Genomic DNA, 20,151 nt, shown 5'->3' with positions numbered 1-20,151 from the left:
AAAATTTGCACAACAAAGTACCTTGAAAAAATGGGTAGCAACCAGTACCTCTTCTCATCACCAAAAACCTGTCGCATATTTTTACTGAAACCCAAGCTGAATCCATTCTTATCTGTTCCATGTCGAAATGCTGGACTTCTAAATGCCTCTAGAAAAGATGGTAGAGCAATCACATGAGTAAACAGCACATCATCTAGCAACCCCTATAGTTAGAAATGACTGAATTAAATGAAGAAACTCTGAAAACCAATGGCTAGCCTCCTGCGACTGCTTATGTGCCTATCAACAGCCCTGCAATGAAGACTGTCTATTCTTTTAAAACAAACATAAAATATGATTAGCTCTATTTTAGTTTTTAAGTAACCCTTTTCTTCTTGCAGCAGCACATCTGCATTGTTGAAAATTAGAAAATGCAAACAAGCAAATAAATTAAAACTTTACATCTTCTAAATCTTTATTAAATGGATGGCTGGATGGATAGAGAAAATAATTACAAATGTACATTTTTTTAACCAAAGTGAGACTACAGATACATTCTACAACCTTTTTTCAGTTAATAAATTCCATGTTCCAATTTCATTAAAATTTTATCTCATCCAATCATAATTTTTTTTCTAGCTGATCAAAAATGTACTTTAAAGCTCTTTGTCCAAACCAGGGTCCAACGCAGAGCCATACATCATAGCTGGTTATGCCCACTCTGCATTTGGAAGCTGAGGTTCAGAGAGACCGTGCGACTTGCTCAAAATATCACAAAAAATAAATGACAGAAGTGGAACTTGAACAAGGTCATCAAAGTTCTGTCTATTATGCTACATTTTCTTCTTAAATAATGCCGAGATGCAAAATCTAAAATGTTAGTTTTGGGGTGCAAATAAACATAGAAGTGTACTGATTTCTGCCCATAATTTAAAAAAGGAAAAACATAACTAGCAGAGTCATGGTACTATGAAAAATGTGATTTGCAAGATCCTTAACATTTATCAACCTAGGTTATATAGATTTTTATAAAACATTTCAATAATTATAGGACCATACTGTCCAGAGGAAGCCCTTTCAGTGTTACAAGTTAAATCTAGACGTTTCTAGAAGTTAAAAGCTAGTAGAAAAATTTACGTTTGAAAAATAATTTAATTGCTCTACATATAATTTGAAATAAGGTACTTTGTTTAGAAATTATTATACCAATATTTTCACCCTAATAGTACTTGCTGGGATAAGATTTCACCTGAATACTAAAAATGAACATTCCCTGACTATATACTACAATTAATCTTCACTGACTACTATAATAACGGAATCTCATAGCCAGTATCACACTGTTTTGATTACTATAGATTTGTTGCAAGTTTTATAAACAGGAAGAACTTAACAATTTTTTTTTGGTGGATACTGTTTTTGCTATTTGGGGCTCCTTGAAATTCCATATGAATTTGAAGATTAGCTTTTCCATTTATGCATGAAAGGCCATTGAAATTGTAATAGAAATTTCAATAATTTCCTTTGGGATCGTTCATTGATAGTATATAGAAATACAACTGATTTTTTTGCATATTGCTCACGCAACTTTGCAGATTTTATTAGCTCTAATAGTTTTTATACGGCTTTCTATATATAAGATCATTTCATCCACAAAAACAATAGTTTTACGTCTTCCTTTGCAATTTGAATGCCTTAATTTCTTTTCTTGACTAATTTCTCTGGCTAGAATCCAGTACAGTGCTGAACAGCAGTAGTGAAAGAGGGAATCCTTGGTTTATTTATTTAGGGCAAAGGTTTATTTTTCACCACTGAGTATCCTATTAGCTGAGAATTTCTCATAAAGTCCTTTGTCAGGTTGTAGAAGTGCTCCATGGCACGTGGGATCTTCCTGGACCAGGGTTTGAACCCCTGTCCCCTGCATTGGCAGGCAGATTCTGAACCACTGCACCACCAGGGAAGTCCCAAGGTTACCTAATTAAACTCCTTTTTTATTTCTGCAAGGTTGGTAGTAATGTTCCCACTTTCATTTCTGATTTTCATGATTTGAGTCCTCTTTTTTGCTTTCTAGTTATAGGCTTGTCATATTTGTTGGTATTTTCAATAAACTAATTATTGACTTCATTGATCTTCTGTTTTTTAGAATTCTGTTTCCATAATGTCTTGTCTAATCCTTATTATTTCCCACCTTCTTCTGGCTTTGGGTTTACTTTTTGCTCTTCTTTTCGTAGTTCCTTAAGGTGTAAAGTTATTGATTTGAGGTATTTCTTTTTTAATGTAAGCATTTATAGCTATACATTCCCTGCTAAGCACTGATTTTGCTGTATCCCATGTCTGCAGGGCTTCTGAACATACTGTTTTCTCTACCTGAGATGTTCTGGCTCTTTCCGTGACTGACTTCTTAGTTTAAATATACTTTTTGCTTTTGTGAGCTCTTCCCTGACCACTCCATCTAAATAGGTTCCCTTCTACCATCCCCAGACCTTGATTCATACCTGAACATCCTGTTTGTTTCATCCTGTTTGTTTCAAAGCACTTCGCATTTTGTAATTACGTTTATGTTTGGTTATTGATTTTCTGTGCCCCTCGCTAGACTATTTTACCCTTGCTAACCACTGTATATACACAATGCTTTACACACAATGGACAGTCAAAAAATATATGGAATGAGTGAATTTGTATTTGTCCCGCAAGACAATGTGGGAAACAAGAATGATTTTACAACTTCAGGACAGGTTAGCATTTAATCATATGGCAACTTCTGATGAATATTTGGTTTTGTATTTAAAGTTCTGTTAACTACAATAATTGGATACTCACCTAATGTAGATTTATTTTTGCTGACTAGCCAACAATGATAGCCAAACAGAGAAGACAAGCTGACAGAAAACATCGCTGCAGCAAAGAATAAAAACATAATATGGAACTTGGCTTGAGTATCAGGTAGGCCATTCTATAAAGAAAGGAAGAAAATAAAATGCTTTGTCAAAGGGATAAGTATTCCCCTACTTTTGTAAGTGAGATTTTTTGCTTAAAATTCTTCTTAAATTTAGGTATGGAGAAAGATATACGGTTTTATGTTAAAACTTTGAGGAAAAAGATACATCTTCAGGTTCGAATAAATGTTTACTATAACGTGAATATATATGTATATATACATGAAAAAATATATTAAAATTTGGGATATTTATTTTCTTTTGTATAACCAAATTCATAGAAAAATTATGATGTGTGTAAACTATATCAGTAGGGAGCAAGATAAAGGGAGCTATAAAATATAACTTTTAATTTACTTCCTGAAAATGTTTTGTTAACATACTCCAGATTTACAAATGCTTAAACAGTTTGATTATAATGCCAGAAAATGGAAGGTTAATTGGCACAATTTAGCTACCCTTCTCATTGATGTTTTACATCACTACAAACAACAGCATCAACTACAAACACAAAGAACACATCCACGGTAATACTTCAAGCTACTTTAAACAACGTCATCACAAAAAAGATCAACACTAGTTTATAACACCTGTCTAAAATAAATCTTACAATACCCATGGGATGAAAAAGGCCATCTCAAAGCAAAACCAGACTGACTCTCCTTGTTCGTATGTCCAAGGAGATCTGGAGTCCCTCTAGAATGGCAGGCTTGGGGACACTTAGTGAAGCACCAGAGCTGCTAGGACGTGTCCCCTTCTGATATTCTGTTTCAATATCCTGTAGTATCTGTCAGATTGACCCAGGTCACAAGATCTCACTGACAGCTTTTGACAGCAGAGTCATCACAGTGAAAACCAGTCATTCCTTTACAAATTTATTTGTGGTTTGGAAATAAAACCATCCACAGGAATGGGGAGCAGTGAGGCCATAGGCTCTCAGACATTCATTAGAGAGCATTCTTCCAGCTGGACACTGGAAGTGTCCTTGAACGCTAGGCCATGTTCATTCACCTGTGGATTCCTAGCACTTAGCAATATAACTGGCACATAACAGGATTCAATAAATCTTTAGTATTGAATGTGGTTCAAATCTCACATCAGTGATCTAGCAATTCAGAAAGCCTTACCATAATAAATGATAATTTAATGAATGTAATAAAGCAACCCTGGCAGGGGATAACTGTTTTTTTACCATTGTTTGGTGTTCATGAGGAATATCTTTGGGTATTTAAAACACATAGTTCTAATTTCATTTTGCTTACATTTAAAATACACAGTGAAGAAAACAAATGAGCTGCCTAAAGCATATACAATACCTAATAACAATTCAGGACATTATAGGTATAATAGTTTAATAATCGTTTTACACATAAAGAAAAACTTCTATTTTTCAATACTAAGAAAAAAATTCTTCTTATATGGTCAATTCTCGTTATTCGCAGTGGTGCTGTTCTATAAAGTTGCCATGAACACTGAATTTGTGAATCCTGAACCATTTCTCCTGGGAAGATACAGAGTTAGGGTCCCGTAAGCCTCTGGTCATAATATTTTTGTCGAATGGTCAATACGTAACCTTGTTCTGTGTGTTTCTGCTTGTAAAACCTAATTTATACCTTATTTAGCATATTAAATAACAGAACTCACAGCCACCAGCACCATAACTCAGGCCTGAAGGGAGCTTATCTAAACACTAAACACATGTATTTTCTCCGTCAGGCACATCTCAGTCTCTTCTGCTCACCAACACTAGACAGCACTTCAGCGCTAGGCTTGAAGACCTTTTAAACAATGAAATCACCAACAAAAAAGCACAAAAAATGCAAAAGACATGGCACTAAATAGAATGAAAAAGCACACTGATTTACCGTATGTGAGTTCCAACAGGAACGCAGCAGGTCCTCTGGTTTGATCTCAACTAGAAATGTGCACATGGGTGACTCCCATTTTCCCTACTCTGTGCATGTTTGTAAGTGACCACAAAAGCTATGTTGAGTATTGACTCTGAGGTTACAGATAAATGTTAGCAAATAGGGGAATTCACAAACACAGAATCTGCGAATAATGAGGACTGACTATATATAAGTTAGCTCTCTTCTATAATTAGCGTCTGGATTAATTCACTACTGAAAATCTTTAATACGTATTTCTGTATACCAAAAAAAGTCACCAAGGTAATGACTTACGGTCCAAAATTTGACAAAATACTGTAAATCTGTAGCAGCAATAAAAAGGCAGTACAGCAGAGAATAAGCCAAGAAAAGGAGGAAAAATTTATAATTTGAAAATCCAACACAATTGTTCACCCTGTTAACAAAACAAAGACAACATTTTCAATGAGTTTTACATTGTCACCCTAGGTATACATATGCTCAACCTTAATACAAGTATTTTGTTTCCTAACATTTAAAATTTATTGGCATTTCTTTAAGCATAACTCAGAAGATTTCCTTATACATACAAACATTAAAAAATCCACTTCACTAAAAAGGAATCTCTATGTTCAGATTTTTTAAATTTGATATACGTGTAATACTGCTTTAATCAATCATGACCCTACACTTCCTGTCCGGTTATACAAATAAACACGTGCCTTAAGCATAGATCCTGTGAGAAATCTACTAATGCCAAGCAGATAAAAGGAATTTTCTAAGTTCTTCTCTGTGTTAACCTTTGGGTTTGATTTCTAACTATGATTAAGTTAATTTTAAAATCTTTCAAGTTTTCCCAAATTAGATGAAATTTCTTCAGAGACTACTTGCATGCCGTCAGTATAGCACTGAAGCAACCAGATTATCAAAGCATATTAAGTGGTACGTTTAAGAAAAGAAACAGGACTGGGAACCAGACAGCCAGGTCGTCGTGCACATTTGATGCTAAATAACTATGTGGCCCTGATAAAGTGCCATCGTCTCTAAGAATTTCATTTTCCTTATCTGTCAAACAAGCACTCTGAGATCCTTTCTGAGAGACAGCTCTGTATGTTATGATTCCAAAAATGGAGATTTATAATTCTCAGTCCTCACTCTGAAATCACTCTGTTTGGTAAGAGGGGTGGTAAGAATTCAAACTACTGTACCAATAAACATAAATACAAATATAACTCATACTTTACAGTCACACTTTTTCTATCAAAGCTTTTCCCCTCCTTTTCATAAAGACAAGGGAATTCCTAGATAATGTATAAATGTGACACAACACCTAAGTAGAACTGGCTGCTGTCTTCACGGGTTCACTTTGTTAATTGGTATAATAAACTCATTGCATAGAACACATAGGTGTTTCCTCTCCTCAAACACCTTTGTTCCTACTCTTATGTTCATATAAGGTAATCTTGCTCTCTACTGACTTTGCCAGTAAACTGAAACATTTTTCTTTCTCTCTTAAGGTGAAACTATGTTCATATGAAAAACGTTTACTCAGTCACACAAGATGAACGAGTTCTAGATCTGCTGTACACCACCGTGCCTGTGGTTAGCAAACTGTACTGTGGAGTTAAAAATTTGCTAAGAGGATAGAGCTCGTGGTAAGTGTTCGTACAATTAAAAAAATTTTTGTAATTAAAAAAATTCAGAAGTCAAACACTGGGCTTATGAATAAACAGAAATTTGGAACAAAAATGGAAAATGTGTACATCTTCTGCCTTAAAAAATATAAGGCAGGGCTTCCCTGGTGGCGCAGTGGTTGAGAATCTGCCTGCCGATGCAGGGGACACGGGTTCAAGCCCTGGTCCGGGAAGATCCCACATGCCGCAGAGCAACTAGGCCCGTGAGCCACAATTACTGAGCCTGCGCGTCTGGAGCCTGTGCTCCGCAACAAGAGAGGCCGCGACAGTGAGAGGCCCGCGCACCGCGATGAAGAGTGGCCCCCGCCTGCCACAACTAGAGAAAGCCCTCGCACAGAAACGAAGACCCAACACAGCCAAAAATAAATAAATTAATTAATTAAAAAACATATATATATAAGGCAAAGGGAACAGCATTAGATTTAGTAATTTTGGAACTTAAGGGTACTGTGTATGACAAATTCATAAAGAAGGCAAAACTGTGGGTGCACGCTGTATGAAAACAGTAACATTTGCAGTTCTAGAGATTACAGGGTGAGTGCAAACCAGTTACTGAGATTGCCTCTTACGACATCTGAACAAAATAATGGCAAGAAATAATACTGCAAACAGTTCCATACTAGCCTAGCCTAAATGTACTCTGTCACAAAAGGATAGAGGCTATTCCCTGTGCTTCCGTGCGTTGGCTTCAAGAGGAGAGAACGGGCAGACAAAGGCTGGGTGCGTTAAGACTGGACATGTGGATGGAGACGACGACTCTTTTGTGGCCGAGGGGAAAACGAGAAGGGAGAGGAAAGACTGTTTCTCTTCCTGCAGGAATGCAAGAAGCAGCTTTTGTATTAGATGACACATAGCGTTTTTATAGAAAGGAAAATGATTTTGAACGTAGATTTTACAACATGTACTTTAGCTTACTTTAACTTCTACTTAGGGGCATGGTGTAACTTGCCATGTCAGAGCCAGGAAACAGGAGAAAGTCAGTAAATAAAGACCAGGTATTTTAGAGTTTGATAGGTACTTTGAACTTGAGGAAATAGAGTAATATTTATTTTGAATAACATCTTAGTCTCGTCATGACAGACAGCTTTTGGTTAGACATTTTAACTGCCTACTACTCTGTAGACTCAATTTGAAACGGAAGTGCATGTTTCTGAGTCTGAATGACTTTATATGGAGAAATAAAACACATTCTAGGTAAATATACCTTATATGTTGTTTAAATTCAGGGTAAACAGCTCTTGGCTCTGTTTTAGGGAAATTGCTTTCTGAGCCTAAATTGGAAAAAGAACATAATATAAAAAAAAAAAGATGGAAAGAAAGTAGCCTCTGAAGTCCAGAAAACTTGCTATATGACTTTAAGCCGACTCTTTAATTTATCTGAGGCTCACTTTCCTCTTCTTTAAAATGAAACAAATAATTTCTAATAATATCTGTCACTGTTATAAGGATTACAGATTTTACAGCTATATGGATATATCATCTTTAGACATTACAGGCACTCAATAAACTGAGGCTAAAATTATTTAATTAGTGCTACCTAACCACTGGCAAGCATGTCAAGGTATATTGTTAATATAATTAATTGATAAACGGAAACTTTTTATTAAAAGAAAAAGCACTTCTCTGATAGGAAACCCAATAAGGCAAATACTACTTTAGTTAAAAAAGAAGTGTGAGGTTGATCTCCTGCACCCTGATGGGTACTCTTAACTGGCCACAGCAGATAGGCTGAAGTCACTGAGAACAGAAGAGGTATGGCTCTATGATTTTTCCAACACTAAAAGTTGACAGATACTGAACTTCAAAATCATACACAAGACCTGGATAAAAAGGTTCCCCACAGTTTGGGAACATACCAAAGGTCTTAGTAAGCGACTGTTACACATACACATAATGGCTGTAGAAAAAGATCTTTTATATACTGATATGAAACAATTTCCAGGCTATATTAAGTGAAGGGAAAAAAAGGCAGAGACCCAGTCCATAAGGCAAACACTTGTGTTAAAAAAATGCGTAAAAAATTTTCTTGTGTGTATAAAAAATATTAAACACACGCACACATACAGATTTATATCTGAAAAGCACACGTGACATGCAGCAACCAACACTGGTTCCCCGTGAGGAGTGGAGGAAGGGGCGAAGAAGAACACCTGCACCTTTTTATTTCTGAATTTAGAACTGCGAGTGTGTATTATCTGTACATTTTTTTAATTTAGAATTTTAATTTGAAATTTAAAATAAGTACAATGGCTGCGCCAGCCAGCTGGCATCAGGTGAATATTAGGTCCTCGGCACCAAACCCTTCACCAGTCGACCTGGCTACTGCCTTCTGCAAGGGGGTGCCCGCATCTGGACGGCAGCTGGGGCTGCAGCACAGGAGGTGGCAGTGCAGAGAAGCAGCAACGCAGAAGCTGAAAGGCACCGCGGTCGGTCCATTCAACTTCTTCCACGTTGCCACGCGGTGCGAAGGTGACAACAGGTAGTGTATAGACGTGTAATCTGAAACCATTTTTTTAAAACTCTAGGGTCACATCTGTTCCCCTTGACTTACGTAATAGGGTCTGTCAAAATTTGAAAGATTATCCAATTATGCTATGTTTCTTTTAAAGCCAAATTAATTTCAGGTTTAGGAAGACTGCTATCAGGACTTCCCTGGTGGCGCAGTGGTTAAGGGTCCACCTGTCAATGCAGGGGACAAGGGTCCGAGCCCTGGTCTGGGAGGATCCCACGTGCCGCGGGGCAACTAAGCCCGTGCGCCACAACTACTGAGCCTGCGCGTCTGGAGCCCGTGCTCCGCAACAAGAGAAGCCACCCCGATGAGAAGCCCGTGCTCAGCAATGAAGACCCAATGCAGCCAAAAATAAATTAATTAAAAAAAAATAAAGAAAGACTGCTATCATAATAAATCATCATTTCTATATGTGTAATTTTCTGAGGATAGCCAGGGCATGGCAAGCTTTATAGGTGTGCACTAGCTTGGGATTAATCCTGTTTCCAGCTCTCCACTGCTTATCATCACTATCCGTTATTACTTTAAGATAGGAAAACGGGAGTGAACTCTATGCCCCTGATTTCTTTACCACTCTGCTCAATCACAGCTAGACCACCCAGCTATCCAGAAAGGAGGAGAAAAGCCAAGAAAGCATGTGTGCCTGGCCAGTCCCTCACTGGGTGAGAGTGGCCTCTGGAAGCATTAATGCCCTGGCACTTCTGAATTGCCTGGATTATGAGCTGAACAAACCCCCCAGACAGAAGAAAGCCCTCAGGCAGAGAAGCAAAGAAAAGCCGGTGCCCAAAGTGGGAGTAGCGGGTGGGCTTGGGAACTGTCCACCGCAGGTGCAGAGAACGCACAGGTGGCTGGTGGGGCTACGGGGGCGGCGGGGAGGAACTGACAGCAGGTGTTACTGGAAGGATCAACAGAGGACCATAAGGAGGACTAAGAAAACTTATAACTGGAGATATCAGGGGGAAAAGAACGTGCTGAGAAAGAGGACAGAACGAATGGAATGAGGGGAAGAATGAGGAAAGCAAAAGAATGACCTCGGGGCTTCCCTGGTGGCGCAGTGGTTGAGAATCTGCCTGCCAATGCAGGGGACACGGGTTCGAGCCCTGGTCTGGGAAGATCCCACATGCCGCGGAGCAACTAAGTCCGTGAGCCACAATTGCTGAGCCTGCGCGTCTGGAGGCTGTGCTCCGCAACAAGAGAGGCCGCGATAGTGAGAGGCCCGCACACTGCGATGAAGAGTGGCCCCCACTTGCCGCAACTAGAGAAAGCCCTCGCACAGAAACGAAGACCCAGCACAGCCATAAATAAATAAATAAATAAATAAAAATTAAAAAAAAAAAAAAGAATGACCTCAAATGAAAATTAATACTCCAAAGAGAGGTTATTTACTGACATCTTTCTCTGAGAGGAGCATTATTCTCATAGGCATTAACTAGCCTTGACATGTTAAAGCAGAAAATCTAGGTGAAGAAAAGTACGGGGTACCCTGGACAGAGATAAATAACATTGCAAACCCGACATTCCTCTATTGTTCCCGGCAGCTAAGATAACCACTTACTATGTATGTTTCCACCTACCCCTGGTGTAGATTTGTGGGCATGTCTACCTTTCCCTAGTGCCACCCCTGAAAGAAGATAAGGCCTTTAGAATGATCATGTTTAATGTCTAAATCCAACCTGGCTGGCAACTTTAGCGTGGTTGTCACACCGATGTGCACATTGAGATGAAGAATTATAAGGTAGAAAAATCAACCTTCATTAGTTAAATAGATCTTTCAAATAATCCTCTATTAAGTTATCTAATTTCATGATTTAGACTTTTTTTTTAAATATTAATGAATTCTAAGTGGAAACCCTTGTTTAAACATATGTGTGTATTTGTATATTTCCTATTCTACTCCTAAATGTTAAGTTTTATTTAAAATAGATTGTTAAAGCTCTAGATGAATTCATTCTTTATTAGAAACTTTGAGTGCAGTATTGTATGTAATTTATGCGTACACTTTGGTGTAATTTCTGAGAAGTATTTTAGAATCTCTGTGTTTACGCATGTGCATACAAAGAAAACCAGTTGTTCTGAGCAAATATGAGAAAATAACTTTTACACTGTTAACCTACTGGTGTTAAAATTATTTCATGGAAACTCTCCTGAAGAAAGGCTCTTCTGAGCTAACTAAACAAATACTAGGAACTTAATCTGAAAGGTCCTCCTAGGTCAGCTAAGGCAAGATTTCATTTATAAAAAGATTTAAATAGATCTATGATTCAACTTGTTATGTTATAAAGGACAGAAATTTCTTTTAGAGCCACACTCACCATGGGCAATGATGATCCATCTTCAAAATACACCTAAAAAAAAATCACACACACAGAACTCAACATCCCACAGAAGTTTAATCCCAGTACATTACAAAGAGGAAATACTATTTCAAGAGAGTTGTGGCGAGTAAAATATCGCAAAGTTATTTACTTATCTAAAAACTGAATAGTAGCCAAAGGCTTCATCTAAAATAAACACAGTAAACACTACGGCCAATTCTAGACGATCCAATAGTAGAACTTTAAATTCAAAATATACATACTTTAAGATGCAAATAAAATAATTTTCTAAAAACAAGCAGTATGTTAATATACAACTCTTACGCTAAAGATAAAGTGCAAAATGTCAACAGATTTATAGAAAGTCTGGATAAAGCTTTTCCGTTAATATCCAACCTTAAGCCAAGTAGTACTGTCCTTGTAGTATAAGTATATAATAACATCTGACTGTCATGAAGCCAACTGAGTTATCTTTATAAAGAGGGAAATGAATCACAGAAGTACTTGTTAACTAGAACCAGCCAAGCATGAGCTGTGAAAAATCATGCACTTCATTCATATCAGCGAAAATCTGGGGGGCGAGGGGCAACCAATCATGGCCCTCAGCCACACTCATATTAATGCAAGGGACCATGCTGGTTATACTTCCTAAATAAAGGCCCGAGAAGCATGAATAAGGAGAAAAGGAAATAATGCGGAAAGCGGTGAGAAAAGAAACGTATTAAATAAAAAGACCACCAGCATGTAGACATTTGAGAAGTAAAAGGTTTTCTTACTTATCACAGACGGAACAGTGATGGCAGCGGTCTGGTTTTATAAGTTGGCATCTGTCACAATAGCGGATTGCTATGAACAAAGAGTTCCACTTAGCCTTAGATTTAACAGTGAATTGAATACACAATTAAATAGCTCTTAAACATCTATCCAAATCTAAATTCTAAAAAGCATAATGAATTTAAATTCGGTAAAAATGACATATTCGACTGTATAAAAACAAAAATGGAATGACTTGCCTGTAGCCTCAGTTCTCTGGAGAGGTTTCCCAAGAACAGAAAATCTTTTGGGGAAATTTTTCTAAGGCACGCTCAACTCTAACTATACTATATAATTATAAAGCAGTCACAGTAAGATTCACAAAGGGTGCAACCATGTCCATTTCTATCAAAGTAAACAGAATGTCTCCCTCGACTAAATCAATTCATTTCCAGTACCCTGCCAGGATAACTAGGGGAGGACACAACCACATTCTAGAAGTTTTTTGAGAAACACATTTTAAAAATTTGTGAATACACTCAATTGGTTGCTTGAACTGGGAAAGCACTCACATCTTTTCTGTTGGGTGAGATACAAGATTAGAAGTGAGTATTGCAAGAGGTATTTCCAGTAGAGAATTTTAATTCTTGTGACTGAAGTCCTGATCCTTTCTTCTCTAATACAGATATCAAAGACAATTATGGAAGATTGATTTGGAGATGCTCTTTCAGTACACAGGCATCTGACAGGATGCACTCAGTCTGCCAAAATTACAGGAGATCAGTTAAGTGGGCAGTCCAGTAGGACCAGCAAAACCAATACTGATGAACTTAAAATTTGGAAAAAATACTTGCAACAAGCAGTTACCAAGATTATATTAGCTAATACTATAATCTCTAAAAAAACAGAAATGGTTGCTATAAACTAAGAATAAAATGAGGTTTATTTTTAAGAACACAAGGCCTAGATGGAGTTGTTTTCAATGTTGAAATAATTCCTTAATCATCCCCTTATAACTTTCTTTTTCAGAAATTCCAGAGATGGATGGCATGGCCTGCTCATCTCCTGAATGAAGAAGCCTCACAGGTACATCCCAAGTCAAGCTCTAAGGTATCACTGGCTCATGCGAAGTATCAAAGTGTGAGGCAGTGTTTTCCAGAAGGAATATAATGTGAGCCACGTGAGTACTTTTAAATTCTCTGGGAGCTACGTTAAAAGAAGTAAAAAGAAACAGGGGAAATTAATTTTAATGATATATTTTATTTCACCTAATATATCCAAAATATTATTTCAACATATAATTAATATAAAATATTAGTGACATATTGTACTTTTTTTTATACCAAGCCTTTGAAACCTGTTATGTGTTTTACACTTACGGTCACATTTTAAGTTGTCAGTAATCACAACTTAAAGACTAGTGGTTACCATAATGGGCAGCAGGGGTCTAAAGTCACGGAATTTCCAGGTGAGTTTTGGTGGGCAATGCTAGATTCTCTCCAAGTGGTGATTATCTCTAAAGTACACTGGGGTAAACAAACCTTTCAAATTAAAGTGGGCACTAACTCACAAGAAATCAAAACAACGTAGAAAAAGGTTTTGTTTACAGTCTCGCAGAAACAGAAATTTAGTCTTATAATAAAAAAACACTCCATGTGCCATATTATATTCAACTAAAATCATCCCACTGGAATTTTAATTGAGCCATCTAATTATCATTTAAAAAGTCTTAACAGTGGAGGGGGCATTTCATTTTAACTGTCTTGCTTGAATTTTTTGAGAATTCATTCATGTATTATGTGATTTAAAACTTTTTTGGTACATGTTGAAAAGGAAGCATTACCAACATCTGTGTGCAAAATGATAAACTAATTACCTCACTTCTAATGGTTACCTTCCACGTCAAAAAATCTACAAATCTTTTTTTGTAGGAAAGGATCGATAGCAAGGGAGAGCTAAAAAAAAGCAAATAGTCCTCATTAATAAAAATAAAAATAAATAATAATATGATAGAGTTTGGAGAACCCTGTAAGAAAGCAGGAGATGGTCGGATCAGGAGAAAGCACAGGGCAAACAGAAGTGAGATGAGGAGTCTTAGTACCTGCCTCACTACACCCTACACCCAAGTCCGTACACGGTTGAATTTGTTCTCTGTGTACAGCAGTCAGTGTACAGGCAGCTAGTATTTTTCTCTTTTAGGTTTGGAGGAAGGACTGTGGATTGAGAATCAATGGGAAAACCCCAAATTATACTGCCATCTACTTTCTTCAATTCTCTTAAGACGTATAAAGTGTGTGAACATCAACTGAGCCTTTCATTGCTTTAGTCCGCGGCCTTTCGCAGGGTGAAGAAGGAAGTTATCCAAACAACCCAAGGGTCTTGGCTGGGGATGGGGTGAGAAGGATCCCACTCACATTCCTGCCTTGGGGGTACTGTTGCTGCTCCACTGGACATCCTTTCTGCATCATGACTACCTTTACGTTCCACATATTCCAGAAGGAGATCAATCACACCAGCATTATAATCTATTACACTTTCTGTAATTTGAGTCAGTGACTCTAGTCAGTTAATACTGATTTTAGCATGCATCCAGAATTTTTGCACTAAAAACAGAAAGACTGTATCAGGAAGTTCAGATTCTGTTCCAGACTGTCACAAATTTTGAGAATCATAAGTTCATCCCAGGAGATAGGCATACAATACAAGAGATGACAGCCTTACCCAGTACATAACCCACACAAGGAGATAACTTATAAATCCAAAGGGTAGTTGTTATTAATGAATAGTAATACTTTATCCTGGTATGACTTATACTTCCCTCCTTGGTCTTACTGTGGTGTAGCAAGGGGTCTAGTAGAAAAAGCACTGCACTAGGAATGAGGAGACTAGATTTTTGCACCTGATACTGTCACTGCCATCAACTAGTTTTGGCAACTTGTGTAGTAACTTATTTTTAGGGGGGCTTAAATCTCCTCAATATTAGTTTAGGCTTATACAGGGTGAATATATGTAAACATACATAAGCACATCACTCTCTTTATGGGATAGAACCAGTGGCATAATATTAAATCAGGGAATGACCACTTGCTCATTGAGAAACAGTAAAAACAACAGGAAAAAATCGTGTGTGAAGCTCAGCGTTATATTCAATTATGACGCTGAGTTAGAAACAAATATAAATAATATAAAAATATTAACGAGGTATTTTACAGTCCTTTTTTTCATACCAAGTCTTGGAAACTAGTTGTGTGTTTTACACTTAAAGCACATCTCAATTTGGACTAGCCACGTCTTAAGTGCTCAACAACCACATGGGGCTAGTTGCCACTGAAAGGGACAGGATACATCTGAAGTCACAGAGTTTCCTTCTGGGTGAGCCTCTGTGGGCAAGTACCGGTAGTCCATGTGTGTCAGTTTTTAAGACAATTCTTTAATTAGATAGCTGTTAAATTACCTTAAGAATCTTAGTCCAAGTAAATGAGATTTATTGAGTTGCTTTTGTAAAAAAAAAACAAAACATAAATTTTAAAGATAAAGAAATTTTATCAATACCCGAATTAAGTTTTGTATAATTTACATACTAAGTTTTAAATTTATGTAGAATTATCAATGTTATGTTCATTACAGATACTGCTCTTTTGAATTAAATAAGAATAGGAATTAAAACTTTAAAAATGAACGCAACTACAAATCAAGTTTCAGCAGTTCTAACATCTTCACTGAGTCACAGCTAGGAAGGCAGAATAGAAGTCAAGTCAGTTCTGACTTGGTTGAGATCTCTGTGCCACAGCGTTACTCATCTTTCCATTCTGTTTTATGGGACTGTACGGGAGAGATTTAATAATAATCCAAGCTGAAGCACAATGTGTTTCAATGAGTGTGTGACAGTTTCAAGTATAGATATGCTTTCTAACCATCACCACAACCCACCCTGCCAAAGCACTCGTTATCCTCTACCTCCAGACATGGTCCTGGTGTAGATGGGAAGGTCTCTGGCTGCTCGCCTAAGAACTTCCTGATGGGCTTCTCCTCTTGGCTCTCTCTCTAGCAATTCTTTTTCTGCATAAGAGAGATGGAACTGTGGAAGAAGTTTAAATTTTAATCAGTGTTCTCAAAGAAATGATAACATATTTATCTACTATACCCACAAAGAGGTATTTATAAAATATTAACAGTATATAGCATATAAATTCAGAGAGGTAATAGATTTGAAATCTGGGCAAGTCTGTTAATCTCAAGGATCATTAGTTTATAAATCTAAAAAAAGGGAAGAATAATAATAATACCTACTTCCTCAGATGTTTGTGAAGCTCAAGAGAAATAAAGTATGTAAAAGTGCTTTATGAACTGTAGAGTTCTATCCAAATATTAGTTACATTAATAGATGAAATGGCAAAATAAACAAATTTGGTTCAATGGATGCATTTTTCAATTGGTTATAATTAAAAACAAAAATAGAAACAAATACATCAAGCATGTATTCTCATCTAAGTGAGTTTTAACTTAGGGATAATCATTACATGAATTCTCTAGCACTCAGAAGAACTAGTCATTGATTTTACTTCTTATACTGCCAATTGGGCCCAACCAATTAAAAAAAATACTTATTTGAGAAAAATGAAAATCTGTTTGGGCTCCAACTTGATAATCACAAAAAAATGGTTTTAAAAGTCTATTTGAACTCCTATAAATGTACTCCAGGAGACATGTACAAGGGTATTCACAGCACCATTGTTTAAAATGTAAAAAACTAAACACAACCCAAATGTCCATCGAAAGGGGAATAGATAAATAAATTGGAGTATGATCTATCCAAATAATTGAATCCTATACGGCACTTAACATTTAATGAACTACAGCTGTGTACAACCAAGACTCTCAACCTATTGATGAACAGATATATAAAATAAACTACTATATATTATTATGGTTAGGGATATGTATAAATGATAAAATTATTTAAAAAAACAAGGAAATGATTAACACAACACTCAGAATAGCTGTTACTTCTTGAGAAATGCAGGGAAATAACAACATAGAAGTACACAGAAGATACTTCAAATATAAATAATGCTTCTATTTGGTTGGGTGATTGTTTAGGTGCTTTCGTTTTATTATTCTTTAAACTGTGCCTTATATATGGTTTTTGAATGTAAGACATATTTTACAATTTTTAAAAAGTTTTTAAAAAGTGATTTAAGTATGTCAGTGAAGGAAAGAAAAACAATTTGATGAAAATGAGGTCATGATATTTGAACCTAAATCATTATCTTCAGAGAAATAAAAATTAAAAATCTTTGTTTAGAGGTTGATAATTCTACTGAGGTTATTTTAAAATTAGAAACAAATCTTCAGGGCTTCCCTGATGGCGCAGTGGTTAAGAATCTGCCTGCCAATGCAGGGGACACGGGTTCGAGCCCTGGTCCGGGAAGATCCCACATGCCGCAGAGCAACGAAGCCCATGCGCCGCAACTACTGAGCCTGCGCTCTAGAGCCCGCGAGCCACAATTACTGAGCCCATGTGCCACAACTACTGAAGCCCGCGTGCCTAGAGCCCGTGCTCCGCAACAAGAGAAGCCACCACAATGAGAAGCCCGCGCACCGCACTGAAGAGTAGCCCCTGCTCACCACAACTAGAGAAAGCCCGCGAGCAGCAACGAAAACCCAACACAGCCAAAAATAAAAACAAATAAATAAAAAAATAAAAAATAAATAAACTAATCTTCAGCTTCCAAATGTAAATAATTTTAAGGTACCATAATATTCACAAATGCATGATTTTTAATATAGTTGTAAAATTTCAGACTCATTAAGGTAAAGAAAATAAAAATAAGTTTTCTCTAAGTAGAAATTTACGTAATATGAATTATTCTAAATTAGTATATTAAATTTACTTACATTAAATTAGAAGGTATGTTACAGTTAGGCCCCTTAAGAGTTTGTGAAAGATATTTGAAAAAAAGTATTCTCCACATTAAATATTCCTCCTGCAAGATGCTCACAGCATTTGCTTACTATTAATTAATTTCATAGTGTTTCAAATTACACTTTAACCAGTCCTTTTTCAAATGAATATGAATAACAAATAAATGAAGGCCACATTTATAAAGGCTTGGTGTATTCGTTCTATCAGATGCTCTTCACTTGCTTGCTACCTTAAATCTCAGTTTATAAAACGAAATATATTTACACAATTTTCCAGATTGCATGACTATATCAATGAGGGCAGTGAGTGGCAGTGAGCGGTGCTGAGTCTCAAACCCAGGAAAAAAAGGACCTTGCAGCCTAATCCTAGAGGCTGGGGCAGGAGTAGCAGCAGATTAAATACCTTAGAGTCAAAGAAAAGTTTGGGAACCACATTTCCAACAGGGGGAAAACTATCTCCCAATTGGATCGTGGATTCCTAGAATCTATTCCATTGTTTGCAGAGTTACTCTGAAAAAGAAGTTCACTGGGGAGCAGAGGCAATGAGAATGCTGTCACCATTCAGATCTTACTAACAGAATTAAAGACCCAACAAAGAAAAATTCAAATTGTTTATTGACCCATCATATGCAATCATATTGGTCTATCAGAGGATTTGCCAGATTTTCTTTCTTACTTAAAAATTCCAGGTTGGGCACCACGCACCTGTTGATGACACTACTTTAAAATTTGAAACATGCTATTATTCATTGTTTAAAAAAAAGAAAACACTGACAAAGAGGTAAGTGTACTGACGGTCTTTATAGAACTGTGTATCTTGTTTGGAAATATTTGAGTGGTAGAAAATGTATAACATCAAATGATGCTGTAATTCTGTAATAGTCAAGAAAACGTAGGGTCGATCTAGAGGAAGTATCTATTAACTTTGTACATGTTGATTCCTCTGCCTAGAACATTATTCCTCACACTTTCTGGATGGCTCCTTCTCATTTTGCAGGTTTCAGCTTAAATGTCATCTTCTCAAAGAACTTCCATGATTCCCTTACTAGGGTAGGGACCCTGATAATTCTGTCCCTTCCCCCTGCCATACTCTCCATCAGGTCCATGTGTGATTTCTTTGTGTTACACACCATAATTTGAAATTATTTTGTTGGTTCATTTGTCCTTTGTCTATCTCTTCCACAAGCATGTAACCCCACAAGGGGATCAAGCTTAGCACAGAGTAAGCCCTCTGCTAGAACTGTGGAATGGACAAAGGAACAAGTACCAGGAAGCCTAAGTCAGAACACTGAATATCACAGCAAAAGTTATTTTGTATCCTAGTCTCTAACTTTCCATTGTCAGAACCATAAGCCCCATAATTCAGGCAGATATATCTCCCTTGCCCATTTCTAAAAGTAATTTAAAACCTAGCATTGAAAATTAGTTTCGTAAAAGACTTAATACTAAAAAGGAATAAAACCATCGCCATTTTATTACATTTTCTACAGAGTTCTGGATCCTTCTAACTTTAGAGGTAAATTCTAGTAAGTGATAGAAATGAAGAGTCCTTAGTATGTTTAATACTTTTATAAATAAATAAACATAACACACTGCAACCATCAGGTCCTAAAAACCAAATACCTGTTGGTGGAATTGTTATTTATGTAAGATGGATGTCAAAATATCTAGTTCTATCTTGGAATGCACCAAATATGCAGTCCCCTCCCCCTCAGAACACTTTTATGTGCAAACGCACATCACACATCTGAGGAAAGATGACATCTGCAGAGATCTGAAGGAACGAGAGACCTCCTGGGGTGAAAAAGATAATATACCTGACCTCCAATTTTCCAGATTGCAGCGGTCCTTTGGTCAGTAATGCAAGCTGTTTTTGTTTAAACAGTTTTATCAATTTTGATTTATACAAAAATTGAGAAAATGGTACAAGGTTCCCATATATCCTCTCATCAACTTGCTGATATTCCTAACATCATATATTAGCATGGTACATTTAGGACAATTAATGTATCAATATGGATACACTGTTATTAACCAAAGTCCACAGTTTATTCAGATTTCCTTAGTTTTCACTGAATATCTTCTTTTCTGTTCCAGGGTCCCATCTAGGAGACCACAGTACATTTATTTTTCATGTTTCCTTAAGTTACTCTTGGCTGAGACAATTTTTCA

At 36.7% G+C, this 20,151-nt stretch overlaps 1 protein-coding gene across 4 annotated transcripts in view; it reads right to left on the bottom strand.

Annotated features, from left to right (window-relative positions):
- ZDHHC2 (zinc finger DHHC-type palmitoyltransferase 2) overlaps nucleotides 1-20,151 on the bottom strand; it is a 75,191-nt gene that overhangs the window by 19,700 nt on the left and 35,340 nt on the right. For all 4 annotated transcript variants that reach the window (XR_009006506.1, XM_057537274.1, XM_057537275.1 and 1 more), the window contains exons 4-9: nucleotides 16,012-16,132; nucleotides 12,078-12,147; nucleotides 11,299-11,331; nucleotides 5,099-5,219; nucleotides 2,800-2,932; nucleotides 22-148 (exon numbers count right to left, since the gene is read on the bottom strand). Coding sequence is in view for 3 of the 4 variants with exons in the window: in XM_057537274.1 (XP_057393257.1) it covers nucleotides 22-148; nucleotides 2,800-2,932; nucleotides 5,099-5,219; nucleotides 11,299-11,331; nucleotides 12,078-12,147; nucleotides 16,012-16,132 (605 nt within the window). In the remaining variant the exon portion in view is untranslated. The remainder of the gene's footprint in view (nucleotides 1-21; nucleotides 149-2,799; nucleotides 2,933-5,098; nucleotides 5,220-11,298; nucleotides 11,332-12,077; nucleotides 12,148-16,011; nucleotides 16,133-20,151) is intronic.

Source organism: Balaenoptera acutorostrata, chromosome 21 (genome assembly GCF_949987535.1).
Source record: "Balaenoptera acutorostrata chromosome 21, mBalAcu1.1, whole genome shotgun sequence".
Lineage (NCBI taxonomy): Eukaryota > Metazoa > Chordata > Mammalia > Artiodactyla > Balaenopteridae > Balaenoptera > Balaenoptera acutorostrata.
The sequence above is the reverse complement of the archived record's forward strand: the minus strand, read 5'-3'. Positions and strand labels throughout refer to the sequence as shown.